Source organism: Corylus avellana, chromosome 4, assembly GCF_965113065.1.
Source record: "Corylus avellana chromosome 4, dhCorAvel1.hap1.2, whole genome shotgun sequence".
Taxonomy (NCBI): domain Eukaryota; kingdom Viridiplantae; phylum Streptophyta; class Magnoliopsida; order Fagales; family Betulaceae; genus Corylus; species Corylus avellana.
Window position 1 is genome coordinate 16,342,624 of NC_142493.1, and position 23,248 is coordinate 16,365,871.

Sequence of the window (23,248 nt, forward strand, 5' to 3'; positions counted from 1 at the left end):
AGTCCAAGTCCAATTAGGATAAAGAAAACCTAAGTCCAAATCGGAATAGGATTCGCCCAGAATTGCGTTCCTATCTTGCGGGGCGATTTTGGCATTGCGGCGCTCCGAATTAGGAAAATTCTATTTGACAATGATTTGTAGAAATTTGAGTTAGGTTTCCAGTGCCGCTTGAATCACCTCAATCGGATATTTGAGCTGAAAGGTATGACCAAAATACCGAGATGTATGCAGAATCCAAATTTGAATCCAATCCGATTTTGACTCCAATTTGAAAAATTTCGAATTAATCCTTTTCTTTATTTGATTAAACTTAACCATGATTGGTTAAGTTTAACCATATCTTCTAGGTCTTCTCAAAGTATGCTTTTAAGCCCAAAATCAATGGAATTAATTGCATCTTGATTTATAACCTGAAAACACAAAAACAAAACAAAATCAAACAAATAACAATGCTAAGGAATTAACATATGCAAATTAAGGGGCTTGAATGTGCAACATTTGGCGTTTATCACTGTTCTCTTCTGTTTAAATTCTGGTAGATCTCTTGAGTCGATTAATGATACGAATATAGTGCTCATCCTTAAAAAGAAAGTGTCTACTAGGGTTACGGATTTTCATCCTATTAGCTTATTGAATGTTATTTATAAAATGGTGTCTAAAGTGCTTGCCAATAGACTCAAATGGGTCCTACCATACATCATCTCTCCGAACCAAAGTGCATTTGTGGCTGGTAGACATATTATTGATAATGTTATAGCTGCCTATGAGATCGTGCATACTATGAAAACTAGAATGAAAGGGAAGACGGGCGTTATGGCATTGAAACTCGACATGAGTAAAGCGTACGATCGAGTGGAATAGAGCTTTCTAGAAGGGGATATGAATAGATTGGGTTTTGCAAGTAGATGGTTTCTTTAATTATGAAATGCATAAGCTCAGTCTTGTACTCAATCGTGGTAAATGGTAGTCCAAACGGCAGTATTCTCCCGTCTTGTGGTATTTGTCAAGATGACCATTTATCCCCTTATTTATTTATCTATTATGTGTGCTAAGGCGTTGAGTGCTATGCTACAAATGACGGAAAGGAATCGGGAGATTATAGGTGTCCCTATTGCATGTGGAAGGGTTAAGACTAATCAAATGTTCTTTGCAGATGATCATCTTCTTTTTTGCAAGGTGAATTTTCATGAATGGTCAAGGCTACAGAAGGTGTTAGAGAAGTATGAGAAAGCATTGGGGCAACGGTTAAATAAAGAGAAAACTTCGCTCTTTTTTAGCTAGAATACAAAGGATGGGATTAAAAGGCAAATTTTGTTAGCAGCCGGAGTACAGGCCACTCATAGTGTTGAGAAATATTTGGGTCTGCCAGCCATAATAGGACGATCCCGGAGGATGGTGTTTACATTTGTGAAAGAAAAAATTTGGAGCCGCATTTGTAATTGGAAAAACAAATTCCTTTCTCATGCAGGGAAAGAAATCTTACTGAAAGTTGTAGCCTAGGCAATCCCTACTTATACTATGAGCATCTTTTGAATCTCAAAAAATATTGGTAGGGAGATCAATGCCATGATGCAGCGATACTGATGGGGACAATATGAGAAAGAGTCGAAAATTCACTGGAGAAAATGGGTACTTCTAAAAACCAAGGTGGGATGGACTTTCGTGATTTGGAGAGTTTTAATAAAGCTTCACTGGCAAAGCAGTCTTGGCGGATTATACAGAATCTCAATTCTCTCTCTGCTAGGATTCTTAAAGCCAAGTATTTCCATCACGAATCGATCATTAATGCTAACTTAGGATGTACACCATCCTATGTTTGGAAAAGCATTTGGTCGGCTCGAGATCTTCTTAAGGCGAGCTTACAATGGCAGGTTGGTAATTGTTGTCAGATATATATTTGGGAAGACAAGTGGTTGCCTCATAAAAAAGAGATTGTCAGTTAGAGAAGAGATTAACAAGGAGGCAAGGGTAGTTGATCTTATTGACTGGACCTCTAAAGGGTGGTAGACCAATCGATTGAGGGAGCTATTTGATGTGGGTACGATTGAGGCTATATGCCAAATTCCTATTGGCTCTATCAATAATACTGACGTGCTGTTTTGGAATGCCACATTGCATGATGAGTTCTCGGTGAGGAGTGCCTACCATCTTTAGAGAGAGTTAGTCACATTTATCAAAGGTGAATGCTCCCGGGCACAACAACATAGCTACTTGTGGAAGCAGATCTGGCAGATGAATACTCCTAATGTTGTGATGGTGTTTATATGGAGAGCATGTCATAATGCTCTAGCTATGAAATCAAATCTGTGCCGACGAAAAATCACAGAGGATCCTTTATGCCCCATTTATGGCACAGAGGGGGAAACTACGGGGCATGTTTTATGGAGCTGTCCGGCCGCAAAGGACCATATGGAGTAGGTGTTATAGACACATTTAGAAAAGGAGTGTCAATCACAAGGAATTTGTGTCTATATGGGAGGAGCTTCTAAGACTTTTGAGTAAGGAGGACATGGAATTCATGGCGGTGGTTGCTCAACAACTATGGCTACGATGTAACGCTTTTGTTTATGGGAATAAGATCAGCCCGTCTAGCATAGTGGTTAGATGTGTCAGGGAGTTGCTAGAGGCGTATCGTGCAGCAAATTCTCGAAAAGAGGGAATTGTTATTAGGGGGAATATAAACGATCTCAGATGGAAAGCTCCCAATAATGGCTTTGTTAAAGTGAATTGGGATGTTGCTGTTGATAAACATAGGATGAAAATGGGTATCGGCATGACAGTTAGAGATGGGATGGGAGAGGTTCTAGCTACTCTATCGTCACTAAGAGATCATATTATTGAGCCAGATGTTGCAGAGGCAATTGCGGCATTGAGAGCAACCCATCTATGTTGTGAGCTAGGGTTTTACAGGGTGGTTTTGGAAGTCGATGCTCTTCAAGTGGTGCAGGCACTTAGGAAAGATGACAAGAGTTGGAGTCGCTATAGACATATTATTGAGGAAGCTTAAGGGGTATTAAGCAGTCTTCATAGTGGGAAGGTTAATCATGTTATACGACATCTCAACGGTGCATCCCATTGTCTTGCGAAATAAGCGTTGTAGCTCCCCGGCTTTATCAAGCAAGACGTAAGTGGAATTATCTAAATTCTAACGTGACACTACTGCATGTAGGCAGCCCTTTTTTTTGTCTTCATCATAAATTTTCCCAAAAGCATAAATGTACCAAAGCATCTTATTCAAACTTCACATTATATATACATCCACAACTAATATTTCAGTCTAACCAAAAACTACCACAAACAACATGTTAATAGTGTCTTGGTATCAATTTGGCATCAATTTGGCACCATAATGACATATCTAATATTTTAATACTATTTGGGCATCATAACAACTATATAGTATTTATTTATTTCTTTTATATTTTCATATGGGCATTACTATGGCATTAGTGTAATTTTTAATAAAAATCTCTAGCATTACTTGTGCATCACAACAACGCTATTGTAAAATACCTAACAAAATTTAGGTAGCACAATGACGCATTTGTAATATTTAAAAAGGATGATTGAATACAATATCCTTCCCGAAGATATTCAATCATACTTTTCCGAACAATTTAGGCATTATAACGACATAATTTAAATTCTAATAACTATAATTGACATAAACTAGGGAATAAAAGAATTATACCTAGCAATCCAAGCCTATATTCTATGTTTTTTTTTTTTCTTTTTTCCTTTTCTTTTTTTTTTTTCACTATGCGAGAGGGAGAGAGTTATTTTTTATTATTATTTTTTTTTCCCGAAGAAATCCTGCAGTGTCGTGGGCTATTTATAGGGAGATTTTGGGACATGGATGGAAATAACCCAAAAGCTTTTAGATAGTAAAATCAAAACTTAACTGCCAAAATTTTTGTAGGCGCCGTTATTCCTTGTGGGCGCCGAAATTGGCTTGGAGAGTTTTTTTTTTTTTTTATTATTATTATTATTTGCAATATTGAACCAACCTTATATATATATTCTTATTTTATTAAATTAAATCATTTTTATGAGCCTAGTTTAAACTGTCTACTTCTCAATTTAAAGTGATAATATATTAGGGGGTGTTTGTTCCATAGCAGTATTCATTTGTAAAAATAAAAAAATAAAAAGGAAAATGAAAAAGTGGTATTGGAAAGTGAAAAATTTTGTTTTGTAATGATTTTTTTTTATTTGAATAGTAATAAAAAGTAAATGATATGATATAAAAAATGAATGATTTGATATAAAAGTAAGAATGTTTATTTCCAAAAAAAAAAATGAAGTGAATAGTGTGGTGGAATGTGGGGGAATGGGGTGGGGTTTAACAAACAAGGCCTTAGATCTAATCTTAAGCACAATATTTGTACTAAAGTATTCTTAGCCATCCTAATAAATTCCTTGAGTGTCATATCCTCTCCTCCTTATTGAAATTCCATCCTCGAAATTTGAATGTGACATATATAAATTAATGATGTAGCATATATCTACGCATGCTTATAGCTTGAATATACCCAAATATAGTTAAAGCATCACTTACCTATTCCTTATTAGAAGCATGCTCAGTTGGAGATTGAGGAATTTCATCCCAACCATTTTGTGGTGTAGGTGGCCCCCAGTTACCCCAGACATCCCAATTCCCTCTGGGTGGATCCTAAGCACCCATGTTACCCGGTAGAATGCCTAAAGAGTCAGGTGGCAAATTAGGACGGTCATCCAAGGCCATAAATTGTATGGTCAGTTCAGGGAGTGTATTCCAACTGTTTGGACTAGGTGCCAGACTCACGCCCTCAACAACTTCTTTGCTTTTTGAGTCCATCTATATTAAAGTATCCATAAATGGTAATATCATGTAACGACATATATTACTCCTATATATGCATATAATCCATCATATGATATATATATATATATATATATATATATATATATATATATATATATATCATACTATTTAGCATAACCACATAGATATAGCAAGCATTTAAAGACATACTGTGGAGGGTTTTGTTTTAAACTTTTAAACAAATGTGGGTATCTGTTTCTCATCTCTTGCTCTAGTTCCCATGAAGTTTCTTCTACGTCACGATTTCGCCATAGTACTTTTACAAGCGGAATTGTCTTGGTCCTTAGTTGTTTCTCTTTGTGATCCATGATTTGAATCGGCACTTCTTCGTATGACAAGTTCCTTTGAATCTGCAGAGGTTTAAAGTTGATAACATACGAAGGATCATGCACATATTTTCGTAGCGTAGATACATGGAACACATCATGTATTCCAACTAACTCTAGTGGTAATGCAACTCTATATGCCATTGGTCCAACTACCTCTTTCACCTCAAAAGGGCCTATATACCTCGGGCTCAGTTTACCCTTCTTTTCAAACCGAATTACACCTTTCATTGGTGAAACCTTAAGAAATACTTGGTCGCCAACTTCTAACTTCAACTTTCGTCGATGTTGGTCAGCATAGCTCTTCTATCAACTTTGAGCCGTTAACATTCTTTTCCGAATGAGAGTAATCTTGTCCTTGGTGTCTTGTATTATTTCTGGTCCTAATAGTTGCTTTTCGCCAACTTCATCCCAATATAGGGGTGATCTACATTTGCATCCATATAATGCCTCTTATGGTGCCATCCCAACAGTTGCTTGAAAACTATTGTTATAGGCAAACTCAACTAAAGGTAGGAATCGAATCCAATTACCTTTAAAATCGAGTATGCATAACCTTAGCATATCTTCAATGATTTGAATGGTCCTTTCTGATTGACCATCAGTTTGTGGATGGTATGCTATACTAAAATTCAATTTCGTTCCCATTCCTTCTTGTAATCTTCCCCAAAATTTTGAAGTAAACCAAGGATCTCAGTCAGATACTATCGAAATAGGCACATCATGCAACCTAACGATCTCTCGTACGTATAATTCTGCCATCTTTTGCATAGAGTCATTAATTTTATTGGGAACAAAATGAGCACTCTTAGTAAGTTTATCCACTATTACCCAAATAGAGTCTTGTCCGCTTGGTACCCTTGGTAAACCAACTACAAAATCCATCGTTATTTAATCCTACTTCCATTCTGGAATGCTGAGAAGTTGTAGTGGTCTTGCTGGTCGTTGATGTTTAGCTTTTACTTGTTGACATGTTGGACAGCGTGCTACGTACTCTGCGATATGACGTTTCATACCGGACCACCAATACATCTTTTTCAGGTCTTGGTACATCTTAGTACTTGCTGGGTGAACCATATACTAAGTTTTATGTGCTTCCTCCAATATCTCTTTTCTCAGCTTATCATCCTTTGGCAACACCACTCTGAAATCATTTGTTCTTAAAAGATTATTAGAGGCAAAGTGAAAACCAAGAGCTTTTCCTTGACCAGCTTTTTCTCTAAGTTCTTTTAATTTTTGATCTTTTTCTTGAACTACCATGATCCAATCTGTTAGCATTGGTTGGATAGTGAGTGTTGCGATGCTCATCCCACTAGTTGTTGACCTTGTGTCAAATCGAATCATTCCAAATTGCTGAGCAAGCTAATCTAGAGTCGGCATAGAGTTTGATGCTTCACCTCGTGATTTCCTATTTAATGTGTCTGCAACAACATTTGCCTTACCTGGGTGATACAGGATACAACAATCATAATCCTTTATTAACTCTATCCATCTTCTTTGCCTCATATTCAGATCTTTCTGATTGAATATATATTTAAGACTTTTATGATCAGTATATACCTCACACTTTGATCCATAAAGATAGTGCCTCCATATCTTTAAGGCAAAAACTACCACTGCTAATTCTAAGTCATGAGTAGGGTAGTTCCTCTCGTGATTCTTTAACTATCTTGAGGCATAAGATATCACTTTACCTTGTTACATAAGCATGCACCCCAATCCTTTATGAGAAGTGTCACTAAAAATCACAAATCATTCTTCTTCCAAAGGAAGAGTGAGAACTGGTGCAGTTACCAATCTCCTCTTCAATTCTTGAAAGCTTGCCTTGCACTCGTCACTCCAGACATAACGAGTGTTCTTCTTTATTAATGCAGTTAAAGGCCCCAAGAGTGCGGAGAACCCTTTTACAAATCTACGGTAATAACCAGCAAATCCCAAGAAATTGCAAATTTCCTGAACATTTGTTGGCCTTTCCCATTTGACCACAGCTTCTATCTTACTTGGATCTACTTCAATCCCATCTCTAGAGATTACATGTCCCAAAAATGAGACCTTCTTCAACCAAAACTCACATTTCTTGAGTTTGGCAAACAACTTCTCCTTTCTTAGAATATCTGATACCTTCTTTAAGTGTTCCAGATGTTCATGATAGTTAGTTGAGTAAACTAGTATATCATCAATGAACACCACTACAAACCGATCAAGGTACTTATGGAACACTCGGTTCATTAAGTCCATGAACACAGAAGGTGCATTGGTTAATCCAAAAGGCATAACCATAAATTCATAATGGCCATACCTCGTTCTAACAGTGGTTTTCACCCTCCCGTACCTTAAGTTGATGATATCCTGACCGAAGATCAATCTTTGAGAAAACCAAAGCTTCCTTTAATTGATCAAACAAATCATCGATCCTAGGTAGAGGGTACTTATTCCTAACAGGCACCCAATTTAATTGTCGATAGTCTATGCATAGCCGCATCAACCCATCCTTTTTATTTACAAACAACACTGGTGCTCCCCAGGGTGACACACTTGGACGGATAAAACCTCTGTCTAACAGCTCCCCCAGTTGTTCCTTTAATTCTTTTAACTCCGCTAGTGCCATACGATAGGGTGCTTTGTGAATTGGTTGAGTCCCTGGCACTAAATTGATAGTGAACTCAACTTCCCGATCAGGTGGTAGTCCTGAATAAACCTCTATAAACACATAAGGATAATCGCAAACCAATGGAATACTCTCCAACCTCAATTCACTCTCCGGCTTAGTCGTTACATAAGCCAAATACGCACAACCACCTTCTCTGACACTCCTTCTTGCTTGCACTGCTGATAGAAGTGGCGTAGTGGCACGTACTCGAGATCTGCAATACTTGAACTCCTCAACGCCAAGTGACCGGAAGGTAATTTCTTTCCTTTGACAGTCAATGCTAGCATGGTGCTTTGACAACCAGTCCAACCCTAAAATAACGTCATAGCCTAGCATTTTAAATACTACTAAGTTTGCTAGGAGAACCCTTCCTCCAATCCTAATAGGACAATTTTACTACCTTACTACATGTTAGGGTGCTTCCTGCTGGTGTAGCTACCGTTACATTCTGCCTGAGGGGTTCAAGACACATATCATAAAGTTTTGCATATGTGGCAGAAACAAATGAATGTGTCGTACTCGAATCAAATAGCGTGCATGCAAGGCTAGCAAATAGAGGAATGGTACCTGTCACCATATCGGCATCTTCTGCTTTAGTATCAACTTTATCTGGGGTGAGTGCATACACCCTAGCTTGTGTAGGCCTTTGTGGATTGCTGCCTGCCTGTGATTTGGATCCTTCAGAGTCGGCCATAGGGCAGTCTCTGACAAAATGATATGTTCAACCACATCGGAAACATGTCCCTGTTCCCGATTTGCATTCTCCAGTATGTATCTTCCCACATTTTGGACATGTTGGCCTCTGTCCTCCTTGGTTTACTGGACCCTTCCTTCCTGCCTTCTGTTCTGAGCCACCGCCAATTGCAAGTTTCATTGCAGGACGTGTGGCATAGGGAATGAATCATTTCCTTTTTTCCCTGGCAGCTTCATAATCCTAGTGTCCCCTTTTTGCGATAGTAGCAACATTCACTAATTTAGTGAAGTCTTTGATTTCGAAGCAAGTGACCCTATCCGTGACCCTATCCCTAATTCGTAGGTGCAAGCCTTCTTGGAATTTTTCAGTCCTTGACTCCTCATCAGGAACCAAGTTCAGAGCAAACCTTGCCAATTCCATGAATTTGGCAGCATATAGCTCTATAGTCAAGTTACCTTGAACTAGATTCTGGAATTCCTTGGCGCAGAGTTGTTGGGCTCTAGGAAAGAATCTATCATTAAATTCTTTCTTAAAACAGGCCCAAGTGATCTCGGCTCCTCTCAATTCTTAGTCCAATAGTTCTTTCTTGGTCTCCCACCATCTGGATGCTCCACCTATAAACTTGTAAGCGGCGTAGAGGACATTCTGTCCATCAGTGCAGCCCATTACTTCGATAAATTTCTAGATATCAGTAATCCAGGATTCTGCTGCAAAACACCCTTGACTACCACCGAAGGTTTGGTAGTGATGTGCACAAAAGTCTTTCAAGGAACAACCTATTTGTTCCTCTCTCATTGCTGGGCGTGGAACCCGGGCCATAGCTTCGGCCAAGTATTGGGCAACCTCTACAAGGTCTGGATGCCCTTTTTCATAAGGTGGGGGTGGTGGTGGAGGTAAAGGTACATGATTGCCTCTATTTTGTTCAGGTTCCAACTCCTCTGAATTGTCACCACTTTGACAAGGCATTTAAGGTATTGGCTGCATTGGTTTGTAATAGTATAATTAATTAACCCTAACACACACATGTATAATAACATAAGTAATATACATATAAATATTGAGTAACATGTAGTTAATTATATTTAATATATATATATATCAATTAACTAGATAATATGTTAGTTTATGAACTAACTAATTAGTATGTTAACTAATACATACACATATAAATATTAAATAACACATATAACATATATTAATTAATTATTCATATACATATTTAAAATTTATATAACTCATTTTTTTGTAATATATTAATATATTTTGTATATATATATACAAGATTTATGAAAGAGCTAATGAATCGTGTTAACAAGCTGGGCGATTCGAGCCTTAAACGAGGTGAACTCATGAGTTCCCGTCAAGTTTGATCGAACGAGCCAGGTATTTATCACTAACTAATCCAGCGGGTTTCAACAGTAACAAATGAGCATGTATAGTGTCGAGCTCGAGTTTGGGTTGAGCTTAACCGAGTAGGTATCGAGTGAGCTGTCGAGTTGTATCAGCTTGTTTACACCCCTAACCACGACCAACTTCCTTTGACCAAATGCCATTCGGATGGTCAAGTCTTTACAGCCACCTACTCCCATGTTTTCTGAAGCATTTAAGTTGTCGGCCATTTCCAGCTGTCTTCCCACCTACTACCGTTTGAACGTGGATAGGTTAAATGTCATGCTGACACGTGGCAACTCTAGCTGACCCCATGATGATTGAAAAATCATTTCTCCAAGCTTCAACCACTACCATTCGAGCGGCAGGCGAGCGGCAAGAGAATGGGCAACACTGACCTCCCAGTGTTATTTGAGCGTTCGAAAGGCTAGAGAATGGTGGTCCAAACGGATAACACCGACCTCCTGTAAGTGTTACAGAAACTCCAGAAAATGGTGGAGACAACTTAAAAAAGTTTTACTCACCAAATTTAGCCAATCAAAAATCCTAACAATATAAATCATTGCTAAATAAAAAATACTAACAATATACTAACAATATAAACATGCAATTGTAGCATAGTGATAATTAGTTTGTGTTTTATAATCATCTTTCTTCAGACCTCTCGTACTTAGGTTCTGAGCCCCTTCATGTCCGATATGTCCTACCACTTTAGAGATTTACCTATTTGGTGCTGGCGACTACACCGTCCTAGCTTAGTTATGTATTAGGCTTGTTCGACGGTTATACTCCATCTAGTGAGTTGCTGACATTTCCTCGTGGCCAATGCCTCAGCCTTAAGGTGGCTATCTTATCAGCCCATTTTTATTAGACATTGTGCATGTTATTATGAGCAGTTAAAATAAAACTATAAATAAAACTACAAAAATCTGTATTATTGAATATCAACATCACCATCAGTAAGTAAGAATACTTAAAGTAGACTGCATGTATGGATCATCACTGGTAATTTCTGCAATATGGTCTATTCATTAGTCAATGGACACTCTATTGAACCCATACTAAACACTTACTCATTTTTATTCCCCCAATAGACCAAGAATTAGGATCCTCTTCATTTCATTTGAACTGGATAATATCAAGTTAGCTATATTGGAGGGGTATTTTTGTACCCTAAAAAAGTAAAAAGACAAAAATACCCCTCCAATATAACTAATTAGATCTTATCTAGTTCAAATGAATTGGAGAGGATCCTGTTCCCTAGACCAAACCTTATTAATTAATCTTAATCCTAATTTACACATTTCATTAATTAACAGTCTAAGACAATTGCTCCACTAATTATAAAGCATGAATTCATATTTGGTGACGAGTCTTTAATAAAAAGTCCCATCAGTCCATTTAGTTCTTATTATAAATAAATAGCTTATTTGTGTCTCTTTAAAAATAGCCTGCTAATATAATGAGTCCTTTCTTTTATTCAATTAATCACCTTACTTAAATTCTATCTCACGTGAACACACGCTCAAATAAAAATAGCTTAAACCCCAAGATTTTATAGACGGAGAAGCTTCTCTCTACTAGGGTTTCTTCTCCTAGTAGAGATCACAAATTAATATCTTATCAGAGATTATTTTTAGAATATTAAAATAATCTTATCATCAAATTAATATCTCTTAAATAATGGTTTTAAAATCTGTGGCGCTACAATACTAGAGAACTTATTGTAAACACATAGAGTCCTAATCGAGAGACAACTAGATAGAAGGTTACAAAATCCTAATTTACCCATTTTTGACACTATAAAATGTTCTGGCTCATCATCGAATGTTCGGACTGGAGGTCGAACATTCAATCAAAATTCTAGAATACATGCAAGACTCATATGTCCGAACCGTAACGTAACAAATCTCACCCTAGCATCCTAATAAGTTCATAAAAACATAGTAAACTATAACAACATGCAAACCAAAGAAAACAGTAGGTGTTTTAAAACATTTGAAAAGCTTTTTTGTTTTTTTAAGGAAAATAATAGCATAAACTCATTAGGGCACTCTTAAGACTTTGTAAGAAGCAAGAATGTGACGTCCGAGGCATTTAAAATTCTCTTAAATTTATTTATAAAACTCTATGAAAATGTTATCATTTAGCTTCTATAAATATCTAAAAGTTTAAGAGAATTTTATTGCAAAGTTTAAAAATACTAATTGGGGACGCACGTCCAAGGCATATGCTTAATTCTCTGTGTTTAATAATAATAGATGGATCTTGTGTTCGACAATAATAAATGTAGTCCATTTTGTGATATTTAATATTAAAAACTCAATACCATATATAAAAACTATTTATAACATAAAGTTAATATCTATATCCTCAACAAGTGCATATTTAAATTCTTGTACATGTACAAATTGATAGTATAATATCACATCTATAGCAAAAAAGAAACTCTTAACTAAAAATTAATCTAAATGCCATATATATTGTAAAGACAGAAGAGAGCATATGCTTTTTACTTTAATATGCGAATATAAAAAGACAAATTAATACACTATATAGTAAAAATGTATTTTTTTTAAATTATTTATTAATAGCTGAAGTCTTTAAATAAACAAGTCAACATATTTCTCCATTTGTATGGAAGAGAGTGGTAAAGATAAAACAATTGAAATAAATGGTAGCTAAAGAGCATCTCCAGCAGCTTAGCTAAAAGACCAATATTAGCTATATTTAGCTATTATTGTTCTTTTTTTTTTTTAACTCCAACAGAGTAGCTTGCCATTAGATAGAATAGCTACATTGTTATAGTGAATAGCAATTTCGAGCTATTCACTGTAGATGAATAAAATATTGTTTATTTTTCTTTTGTTTATTGTTTTTTTATTTCACCTCTTTTCACCCAACGTCTTTTATTTCTTCTGAACACCTCTTCACATCTACTACGTCTCTCTCTCAAACACAAAATTTATCTATCTCGCTCATAAAATTTCTTCACACAATTGCATGAAAAAAATTGAATGCAGAAAAAATTTATTTCATGGAAACAGACATATAGAAACAAATCAGTTGCAGTTGGATGAAAAAATTTAATGTAAGAAAAAATTATTGCATAGAAACACACGGATTGATGGAAACGAATCAATTACAGTTGGATGAAAAAATTTACTTATGTTATTAATTTTGAGAATTAGTACATGTATGTGAGATGAATGTTTCTCATATGTGTTTATTTTTGTTTTTATGAATGATTTCTATATAAGTGTTTGTTTTTCCCTTTAATTAAGTGTTGGCAATAATATAATAAAACAAGACTGAGAAATAATATTTTAAAGCAAGTAGATAATGAAATAGAGAATTTGTTGGAGTGTGCAGTGAAAAAACAATAGGTAAAATAAAGAATTGCACTTTTTCACTAGGTAAAATACCTAATGCTGCTGGAGATGCTCTAAGGACAACAAAATAGATAACAATTAGCTTAAAGTTTTATTCCAAATCTTATAGTGGAAATTGAGTTACACTTAAAATTCTCTTGACTGAGCCGGACCCATGTAGATGAGTTGGACTTGACTTCTCTTTGGCAACCCCTAATTGCTAGTGTATCTTTGGATAAGCTTATCAGTTTTATGGACTTGATGAATGTTATTAAATGGCATAGCTGTATATGCTTCACAACTTCAGGACTGGAGAAGCCAAATATATTAGGACCAGATTTATAGATTCTATCAATACCTTCAGCACCTGAACCATACATACATCGAATAGACATATATACATGCATATATGTTTACACATCAAACTATGCAAAAGGGTAAACATACATGTACAAGCATATTGAAAAATGAAAAGAAACAAATTATATGCTTTGGCCTAATACAAAGAAACACAATCTACTAAAATATTTGAAACTAGATAGAGAAAATGTCCATTGAAATAGATGAGAAAACACCATTTTAAATGAAAACAAATTAATGTGGATTTATTAAATGTGATATAAAATCTCACAAGTGTGATATAATAATCCAAATAAGTATATGATGTGCTTGTGCAAAAGATTAAATCTTTAGAATAGTTAAGAATTGTCTCTTTTCACACTTCCAATAAGAACTTTAGCACATTAACATAGAATGACCTGAAAATTTACAAGCCTCTATAGAACTTCGAGCCGATTTGGTCGACGGGTGTGACGAAGTGATTCGAGTTCGTTTGCCCCTGATGTTGACAATTGAACAACTACTTTTCAAGAAGTGCAGTAGCTCCGATCGGGGAGCAAATAAACTCGAACCACTTTGTGCAACCCGTCGACAGGATCGCCTTGAAGTTTTGTACATGCTCATAAAATTACGGGCAATTGGATCAACTTTAGTCACTACAATAATATCAGATCCATAGTTATTGTACAATGAATATTACTCAGCTTTTAATCTCAAAGTCATCTATGATTAGGAGTAGGCTTCAAGTTATCCAAACAAACATATAAGTGATTTTGTTTCTATAGTGACCCAAATATTTAACTAGGCTAAGATAGCTTGGTTAGAAGGTTAATTGGACTTTTGAGTCATTAGAGACAGCTAGAGGGTCAATTTGGGAATGTGGACTTTCTGGCTGAACGCTTGTGTGGGGACTACGCGAGTGATCGCCTGAAAACAGTACACAAACGCTCGTGAGGGGACTAGATCGAGCGTACGTTCACTTTTGGTTGATCACTAGATATTGCCTGAGCGTACGAGTGCAACCCTAAAACCATTGGGTAAATAGTACACGAACGCTCGACACTATATTTATAAGGTAAAAAAGCTGAGAAGCACTACAGGAACAAGCTTGCAGTGCAGTGAGCACTCGGTACCGAGCACTCGTTGCAACATAGTACCGAGCACTCGTTGCACTATAGTACCGAGTGCTCACTGCACTGCAAGCTTGTTCCTGTAGTGCTTCTCAGCTTTTTTACCTTATAAATACCCCTCTCCCACGCCCTTACCAACCCATTCTGCCATTTGAGCCCTAGAGAAACCCTACTTGAGTGTTGTTGTGAGCCTTTAAGTGATTTCCTTGGTATTCTTGGAGAGGAAGGAGGAGCCACTAGAGGACTCTTGCAGTAGGAAGGTAATCATCTCTCCTTAGTGTTTTCTTACAATGTTATGCTAGCCTTATGCTTTATAGTAGCTTAGTTGTTAGAAATCTAGAAGTATAGGTCTTAATCTTGTTATAAGCATTTCCTTTCCATTAGACTTGTTCTTGTTGCATGGAAATGTTGTTTTGGGTTAGGAAGTGTTAGAGGACCTTTTGTAGCATTAGAACTTGTTTAGAACTGCTTAGGAGATCATTAGACAAAATGAGGTTCTACCTGAATTCTTTGGTCGAACGCTTAGGCTAGGGTCCAAGAGCTAGCCCAAAAGCACAATGTACAAATGTTGTATTGTGAATAGGGTTAGATTCCATATAAAAGACTATAAACAAACTCTACGTACCCAAAACAGTGGTATAGTTGTTCAAGGTGAGCATAAAATGAAGGATATTGAATTCTATGGTGAGTTGAAGAACATTTTGGTGTTACGTTATGGTCGAAATCGCATGTATCTATTTGAGTGCGATTGGTGGGACGTTGGGCATAGAACGGGAATACAAACAGATGAGCACTTTACAAGTGTGAATACATCTCGTACATGGTATGCATCTGACCCATTTATCCTAGCATGCCAAGCTTCACAAGTATTTTACTTAAAAGATCCTAAATTGGGTGGTAATTGGCAAGTAGTGCAAAAAGTGACAAATAGAAACATATACAATGTTCCAACTGTTTTAGAGGGAGAGATTGAAGAAGATGACGAAGGCATTGGTGATGAGGAAGAAGATGATGAATGTGTTGAGGGTAATGCACTTGTGCAACAAGGAAACAATGTAGACTTAACTTCGTTACGTAGAGATGATGTGAAACCAATAGTAATTGATGAAGTATATGTGCACCTTGATGAACGCATGTTCCTCAATGATGACTTCTCTAATGAGGGGCACGAAACAAGCTCTGATGATGAACAAGATCTAGATGATGAAAGCATGTTCCTCAATGATGACTCCGCTCATGAAAAAGAGTTATCTTGCAACTCTGATACAGATTCTGACGATAGTATGTGTTGAATATTATGTAAATGAATATTTATTCTATGGTAAGATGATACGAGCTACAGATTTGTTTGTCTCGTTACCAATCTTTCAATTATTGTATATGTTTGTATTTTCATATTTTCATATTCATTGTTTTTATTGTGGAATCAATTGTACGCAATGAAGATCATGAATCAAGGAAGATCGCGTGTGTCTGTGGCTCATTCTACACCATTGCATCTCAATGATGAAGTTGAAAATGCAAGTTTAGAATCACAAGTGCCTCTTAAAATTGATGTAACACCATGTCAGACGACGACTGAGGGACCCTCCAATGCATCTTGTAAGTGCACATATTTTGTCTATGCTATTGTATAGACTATGAACAAACTACTTCACCAAAAATACTAACTATGTTTCATATTTTGTCTCACAGCAGTTATGTCCAACAAGAAGAAAAGAGGTTCGAATAAATCCACTAAGTTCAATCAGCTTTTTAAGGATGGTCGTTTTGTTGAGATAACAATCTCTTCCAAGGCAAGAGGACCTGTAGGCAAAAATGCAAGTTATTTTAGTAGGAGGTTGACACATGTCGTTTGTGAACACGCCGAGCTCTAGCATAGTTCTTGGACTCGTGTCCCACCAAGTGAGTGGCAACGGTTAAAAGCTCGTGTTTTGGTGAGTTGTAATGTTTGAGGTTATGTTATTTACTATATATAATATAAAATGCTAAGACTATTGTTATTTATAATATATAGGTTGAGTGGACTTTAGACGAGAATCTGGCTAACCACATTGGATCTATTGAGTTGGCTTTATCAAATAGTTATAGAACACTTTGTCATGGTTCTCACCGTCATTTTCTTAAATTCGGTGGTGATAAAGACTCAACAATCGCGAAGACAAAAGTTTCAAAGCTTATCTCATAGCCCATGTGGCTTAAGATATGCGAGTCATTTGAAAAGAAAGACTGTAAGGTAAATATTTTTAAACTAAATTGACAACAAATTTAAAGGAGTATAATTTTGTAATAATTTAGTGAAAATTTGTCACAGGACAAGTCAGCATGTAATAAGAAGAATAGATCGGAGTTGAAGACCAATCACACATCCTGCTCTAGATCTTTTCTTAATCATCGCCATAGTGAGGTAACAATTTTATACTATTACATTATTTTAATAATTATGTTTAGAGCATATGTTAATTATATGTCTATTATGTGTAGACAGGAGAGGATGAAGAAGAGCCCAACCTAATTGACTTTTATAAGATCTCTCACATAAAGAAAGACAGGAAATTTGTGACTCCGCAGTGTGAAGAACGATACGTAAGTAGTTGAAATTTCTAATTTTTGTTAATATCTTGTCTCACATTGTTATACGGCTAACCTGTTGATTTTAGTTGCTTCTGCAGAATTTGATGCTAGAGAAGTTGGCTGACAAAGAGGTAGAAGTAGATGAAGAGGAAATATTTACACAAGCTCTTGGTGGGAAACGTTCTAGCCATGTTAGAGGGATGAGAAAATTTATCATACCTACTCCATCCTCTTCTTCGCAAGTATATGGCAACCAACTCAACCTTGAGTTGGAGGAAACAAATAGAAAAATAGAGGAACTGCAAAATGAGTTGGTGGAAAAAGATAGAAAAAGAGATGAACAAATAGAGGAACTGCAAAATGAGTTAGTAGAAAAAGATAGAAAAAGATATGAACAAATAGAGGAAATTACACAAGAATCAAAGCGCCAATTTGATCTCCTAATGTCACGTGTTTTAGGTAAAATGGTTGTGTGATAGATATGTTTCGTTATGCTTTAATTGAACCTGAATAACTAATTTTTTACTGATGACATCTTTGTTTTCTTTTCTATATGTTATAGGAACACAAGGTGTGAATATTGCTCATTTTGATTGGAATGTTTAAAGAGACATGAAAATGGGTAAGAATTTTACTCATTTTGTGATTTCTTTACTACTTTGATGGAATTTGGATGATTGATTTTCGGATGATTGTTTTAGGAGCTGGTTGCTCTTTTAGTTGGTTTTGGTAGCTGGTGTTTATCGGCTATTGTTGTAGTTTCTGCAGAAATGTAGTTTGGTGTTTGTGGAGTTGCTGTTTTAGCAACTGTGGTCCAATTTTTACAGGAGAGTTGATTGTAATCACTACAAAAAAAAATTACTATTTTCTGACGTAGCAAACAGTACATGATTTTTGCCACGTCATCATTTTCTGACGTGGCTTTTTTCGCCACGTCATAATTTTTAGCACGTCAGAATTTTCTGATGCACTAAAAAATTGGCGGGATTTTGAAAATTTTCCCTCTTCTTATTTTCCCTCAACTTTTTTCCTCTTTTTATTCTTCCCTCTTCATTTATTTTCCCCACACTCTCTCTCTTTCCTCTCTCAATCTCCCTTCTCTCCACGGCAGATCGAAGAAAGCAGAAGAAAAAGAAAAGGAGAAAAGAAGCAGAAGAAAAAAAAAAAAAAAAAAAAAAAAAAAAAGAGAAGAGAAGAGAAGAAGAAGAAGAAGAAGAGAAGATGGAGAAAAGTGAGAGCTGGCCAAAGAAAAGAAGAGAGAGAAAGAAAAAATTGAGAAAAGAAGAGAGCCGGCCGTGCCGTGCAGAAACGAAAAAATTTTCTCCAAAATTTTTTCGTGGTTGAGCGGTGCAGAGAAATTTCTTTGCACCACTTGAGTGGTGCAGATAAATTACAAAATAATAATAATAATAATAATAATAATAATAATAATTAATACATTTTTTAATTGAAAAAAAAAATTCCAAAAATTTTTTTTTTAAAAAAATTATTATTTTTAATTAATTTTTAAATTTCCTGACGTGTCAATTTTGACGCGTTAGGAAATTTCTAACGTGTTATATTTTAACATGTCAGAAAATTTTTTGACATGCCAAAATTGACCCGTTAGAAAATTTTGACGTGCTAAACAGTAACACGTCAAGAAAAAAAATTTCCAGACACCTATGCTTCTGACATTCAACACACGTCAGAAGCGTTACGTCAGAAAAATTTTCTGATGTGTCAAACACCCTCACACGTCAGAAAACTCCAGTGAGAAAAAAATTATTTTTTTGTAGTGAATGTTTTTGTTTGGTCATAGAAGTTGTGCTTATTCATCGAAGAAAGGGGGAAAAAAAATGTATTTGCAATTTGCAGAAAATTCCAATGTTTCTTTTGGGAAGTTAGAGCACTTATAAACTTTGGTTTGCTAGGGCGTTGAGGGCATGTAGTCGTACATTTTGGGATGGTTAGGTTTTCTTAGATATTGGGTTGTGATGATAAAACATATGATAATTTAATTTATCTTCATTAAAAGTGAACCTTGGTGTGTATGATATGTCTGGAATCATAGCTTGATATGATGCCTTCATTTTTTTTTTGTTGGTTGATGAATGAGCCCTTTCATTGGAGTTAATAAAGCCTCATATAATACTTGAGAGTGGTGATGTTTGCATTAGTGGCAAGCATCTCTATTGATTCAAATTGTTATGATGTGCCTTGAATTCACTGCCTAGTTGATAAGTTCTTTACTGTACACATTGTCACAAATTCTGCTGCTCAATTCAATCATATTAGGTTGATCCAAAATCTTGGGTTTATAGGAGATGTTGGTATTAGAGGTCTTGCAAAATTAAGATTTGGGATGTTATTTTCCTTTATCTTTGGGATTGGGGGCTGTGGATATTTACATCCACAATATGGGCTATTTTGGGTAGACATGAACTAGGTACAAGGATATGACACGATATGGACTTCTCAATTTGGAACTTTGCAAAGAGGATTCGGGCATGGTGAGGGTGCTGCAATGTTCATATACATACACAAATCGTTAATGTGAAAGAATGAAAATCCTTTGATTTGGGTTGTTGTTGTATTTGTACGTGCATTTTTTGTGTGTGAGTATTTGTATATATTTCTAAAAAATAGTCTTAGAGGTTTGAAACCGACATAATGATTGTCCCTTCATTTGACTTTTTTATGTTTAATTTGAAAAGACTCATATCCAAAGTGCTCATTTTATATATTTAAAGCTTGTTGGTGAATTTTTCTAATCAAAGAACTTCTTGTAGGATTAGGGAGATGTCCTTAGTGCTATTTGATGGGCAAAGAATGAATTGTTGACAATGATGTTACCACTGCCTCAACGATTTTCTCTATCATATCCATTTGCTGTTTTCTGCTAAATTAGTTGATGGAGAAATTGGCTTTTTTGGCTAACAATAAATCTGTTAAGTTGAAAATTTTGATCACTTTAATTTGGAATTGTTGCCGTGTTCTCTGTTTTGGATTATAGTTTTGTTGTTAAAGTAAGTCTTATTTATCATTTGTTTCTTTCATACATTTTGCTTCATGGAAATCTTCATTTTCCTTCCTATCACAATAAAATAAGGAGAAGGAAATTACAATACAGATTCTGAAGTGGAAAAGAATAATTTATTTTTCTACCTTTGGTATGGTCTTCCAGAATGAATTATTCCATGTTAATTGTTGAGTTCTTCTTTACTTTTTTTTTTTTTTGGATAAATAAAATGAAAATTGTAAAGTGTCTTCCATGCTATTTGTGAAGTATTGTTTGGTTGGGAACCTGTTGCTTTGTCTTGCCATGATTTGCTGTATCAATTATGGTTTGAAATTCCTCTATGCTGTGATACATGACGGACAATGTTATTTTTCTATTGCGTTTTTTCATGTTTGAGTAGCAACTGTTTGTCCAACTATGTGGTTATTATATTAGACACGCTTTTAGTTTTTAAGTGAGTTTTCTTGTCTAATATATGCTCTTCTTCTCCGTGCAGTTACATATGGTATTGATGAGTCGTACAAGGTATCAGTTCTTACATCTAGGAAGCCTTCTTTGGAATCTTTTTTTTTGCTGCTTAGCTACATATGAAGTTTAATTTCTCAAGGAACATTGTTGTTGATGTATGCCTTCTTTAACACTTGCTTAAAAACTTGACAATTATGTAGTTTTCTCAGTCCATTTTTTAGACTTCTTCACTTGTAATTAACTCTGTTTTCAGACATTTTAACATATTTAATTAGAAAAAAGAGTTCTTAAGTAAGCTTTAACATATTTTTTATGTTTAGATCATTCATACCAAACAATTTAAAACATTAATCGGCCGAAAAGAAAAGCATTTGATGTTAACGATGACGATCATCAGCAACACTGATGTGTGCATCTAATGTGTGGGTCATTAGCGACGACAAAAATGCCGTTGCTAATGTGTGTGTCATCAGTGACAACAAATGTTGTCGCTGATGTGTGCTTCATCAGCAACGACAAATGTCGTCGCTGATATGTGCGTCATTAGCAACGACATTTGTTGTCGCTGATGTGCGAGTCATCAGTGATGGCAATGTCGCCGCTGATGTGTGCGTCATCAGCAGCGACAATGTCGTCACTGATGTATTGTCGTCGCTGATGTGTGCATCATCAGCGACAACATTGACTTTAAGAGGCATTTTCAGCGACAAACTTTGATAGTTATTAGCGACAACATTTGTCGTCGCTGTTTAGTCTTTAACGACGGATTACTTGCAACGACTATGAGTGACGACCGTAGTCGTCGCTGATGACCATCAGCAACGACATGTGGGCCTTTCGCGACGACTCAAGGTCATCGCTAAAGACCGATTTTCCTGTAGTGAACGTCCGCACAGTCCTTGAGGTTCAACACCCTCAATATAGCCCTATCGTACAAGGATTCATCCTATTACGAGTGGTATTTTATTATTGATATATTTTTGCTTAGAAAAGACCACATCACTCTACTATATATTTTTTAGGGGAAACTTCACTTAACCCTTTTGAACTTTTCACTTTTGTAATTACCCTTTAAAGTTCAAAAACTCTCAATTTAGTGTATCGAACTACCAATTTTTTGCAATGTCACCCATCCGTTACATTTTTTCATTAAATCCTAACAGATGGATGTCAAAATTACTAAAATGCCCATATTTTTCCCCCCAAAATTTTTTTTGCAAAGATTCAGGGGTTGGTCAAATTTTAACAAAATTTGCATAAATACTCCCACTTGAATCTTTGAAAATTTTTATTTTATTTTTATAATAAAAGGGGTATTTTGGGAGTTTTGATAGGATTTAACAGAAAAACCTAATGAAGGAATGACATTGGATAAAATTAGAAATTCGATGCACTAAATTGAAAATTTTTGAAGTTTAGAGAGTAATTGGAAAAATGATGAAAGTTTAGGTTAAAAGAAGTTTCCCCTATTTTTATTATTCAATTAACCCCTTAATGACTATACTTATATGTAACACTGAAAACCAATCCAATGAATATTTCGTAGTCGAATTAAAGTTACTTATAAATGTCACTTTAATTCACTAGCTCTTATCCATGAAGAACTGATTCAATCACTTGATCATTCTTTGTACTTTTTGAAATCATACATTCACTATGTACCATAAACATTTTGGTAAATCGTACCAAAACACTCAAGCCTAATATTAAGAAGATAAATTGCACCGAATCTACATCAAGTAGAAAATTCCTTATTCCTTTAATTTAGTTAAAGCAAGTTGGATTCCTTTTTGGAGATGAAGTTTCCGCATGTTACATGTAATCACCCAATGCACTGATAATTTTGATCGTTAAAAAGTTTCACTTCTTTTTAACTCATAAATGTATCAAAGTGATATCTGCTTGACATGTGAGTCGATTTGAAGTTTGCGGTCTATTGCTTGGATAAAAAGGGTGTATGGTTTTTACTCGATTTCATATTATTACTTCCCGTTGTTAAAAAATGAAACAAAAGTGGTTCAATTACATCGACTCTTAGGTGCTGTAGAAAAACACTAAAGGAGATTTCTTATAGTTTTTTCAACAGTCCAAATTTAATTCAAAGTTTTCCACAAAAAAAGTGTGAGAAATTAAATCTGAATCGTTAAAAAGACCAAGTATGATCTAATGTAGTTTTTAAATCTGCCTTTGAACTCTTTAACTTAATGCTCTCACCCAAAAGTGAAGGCAGAGGAAAGAGGGGATAAATCTGTCAATGGCTTCTGCAAGAAACATAGGGCAAGACACAAAATACACGCCAAAAATTCATTTCACTACATAAAGTTCCCAATTGAGACAACTAGCTGCAGGTCAAATTTTGTGAAGATAAACAGAATAAACGATAGCAGATGGCAGACATCAATTTTTCATAGGCTACATAATCACAACATCCTAAAATTCGCA

General features: G+C 35.6%; 1 protein-coding gene across 1 annotated transcript; it reads left to right on the top strand.

The window, feature by feature from the left end:
* The first annotated feature begins 16,921 nt into the window (after window positions 1-16,921).
* Window positions 16,922-18,113, top strand: LOC148586372 (uncharacterized). The gene is made up of 6 exons (XM_088515594.1): window positions 16,922-16,999; window positions 17,078-17,170; window positions 17,248-17,349; window positions 17,436-17,804; window positions 17,900-17,908; window positions 18,039-18,113. The coding sequence occupies exons 1-6, from the start codon at window positions 16,955-16,957 to the stop codon at window positions 18,111-18,113; spliced, it is 693 nt and encodes a 230-aa protein (XP_088371720.1). The 5' UTR covers window positions 16,922-16,954.
* The last annotated feature ends 5,135 nt before the right edge of the window (window positions 18,114-23,248 follow it).

Coding starts and splice junctions, on each gene's coding strand:
- LOC148586372 (XM_088515594.1), top strand. CDS start 16,955: ATGTGGCTTAAGATATGCGAGTCATTTGAAAAGAAAGACTGTAAG. Junction 17,171..17,247: donor TTAATCATCGCCATAGTGAG/GTAACAATTTTA, acceptor TATTATGTGTAG/ACAGGAGAGGATGAAGAAGA. Junction 17,350..17,435: donor CGCAGTGTGAAGAACGATAC/GTAAGTAGTTGA, acceptor TTGCTTCTGCAG/AATTTGATGCTAGAGAAGTT.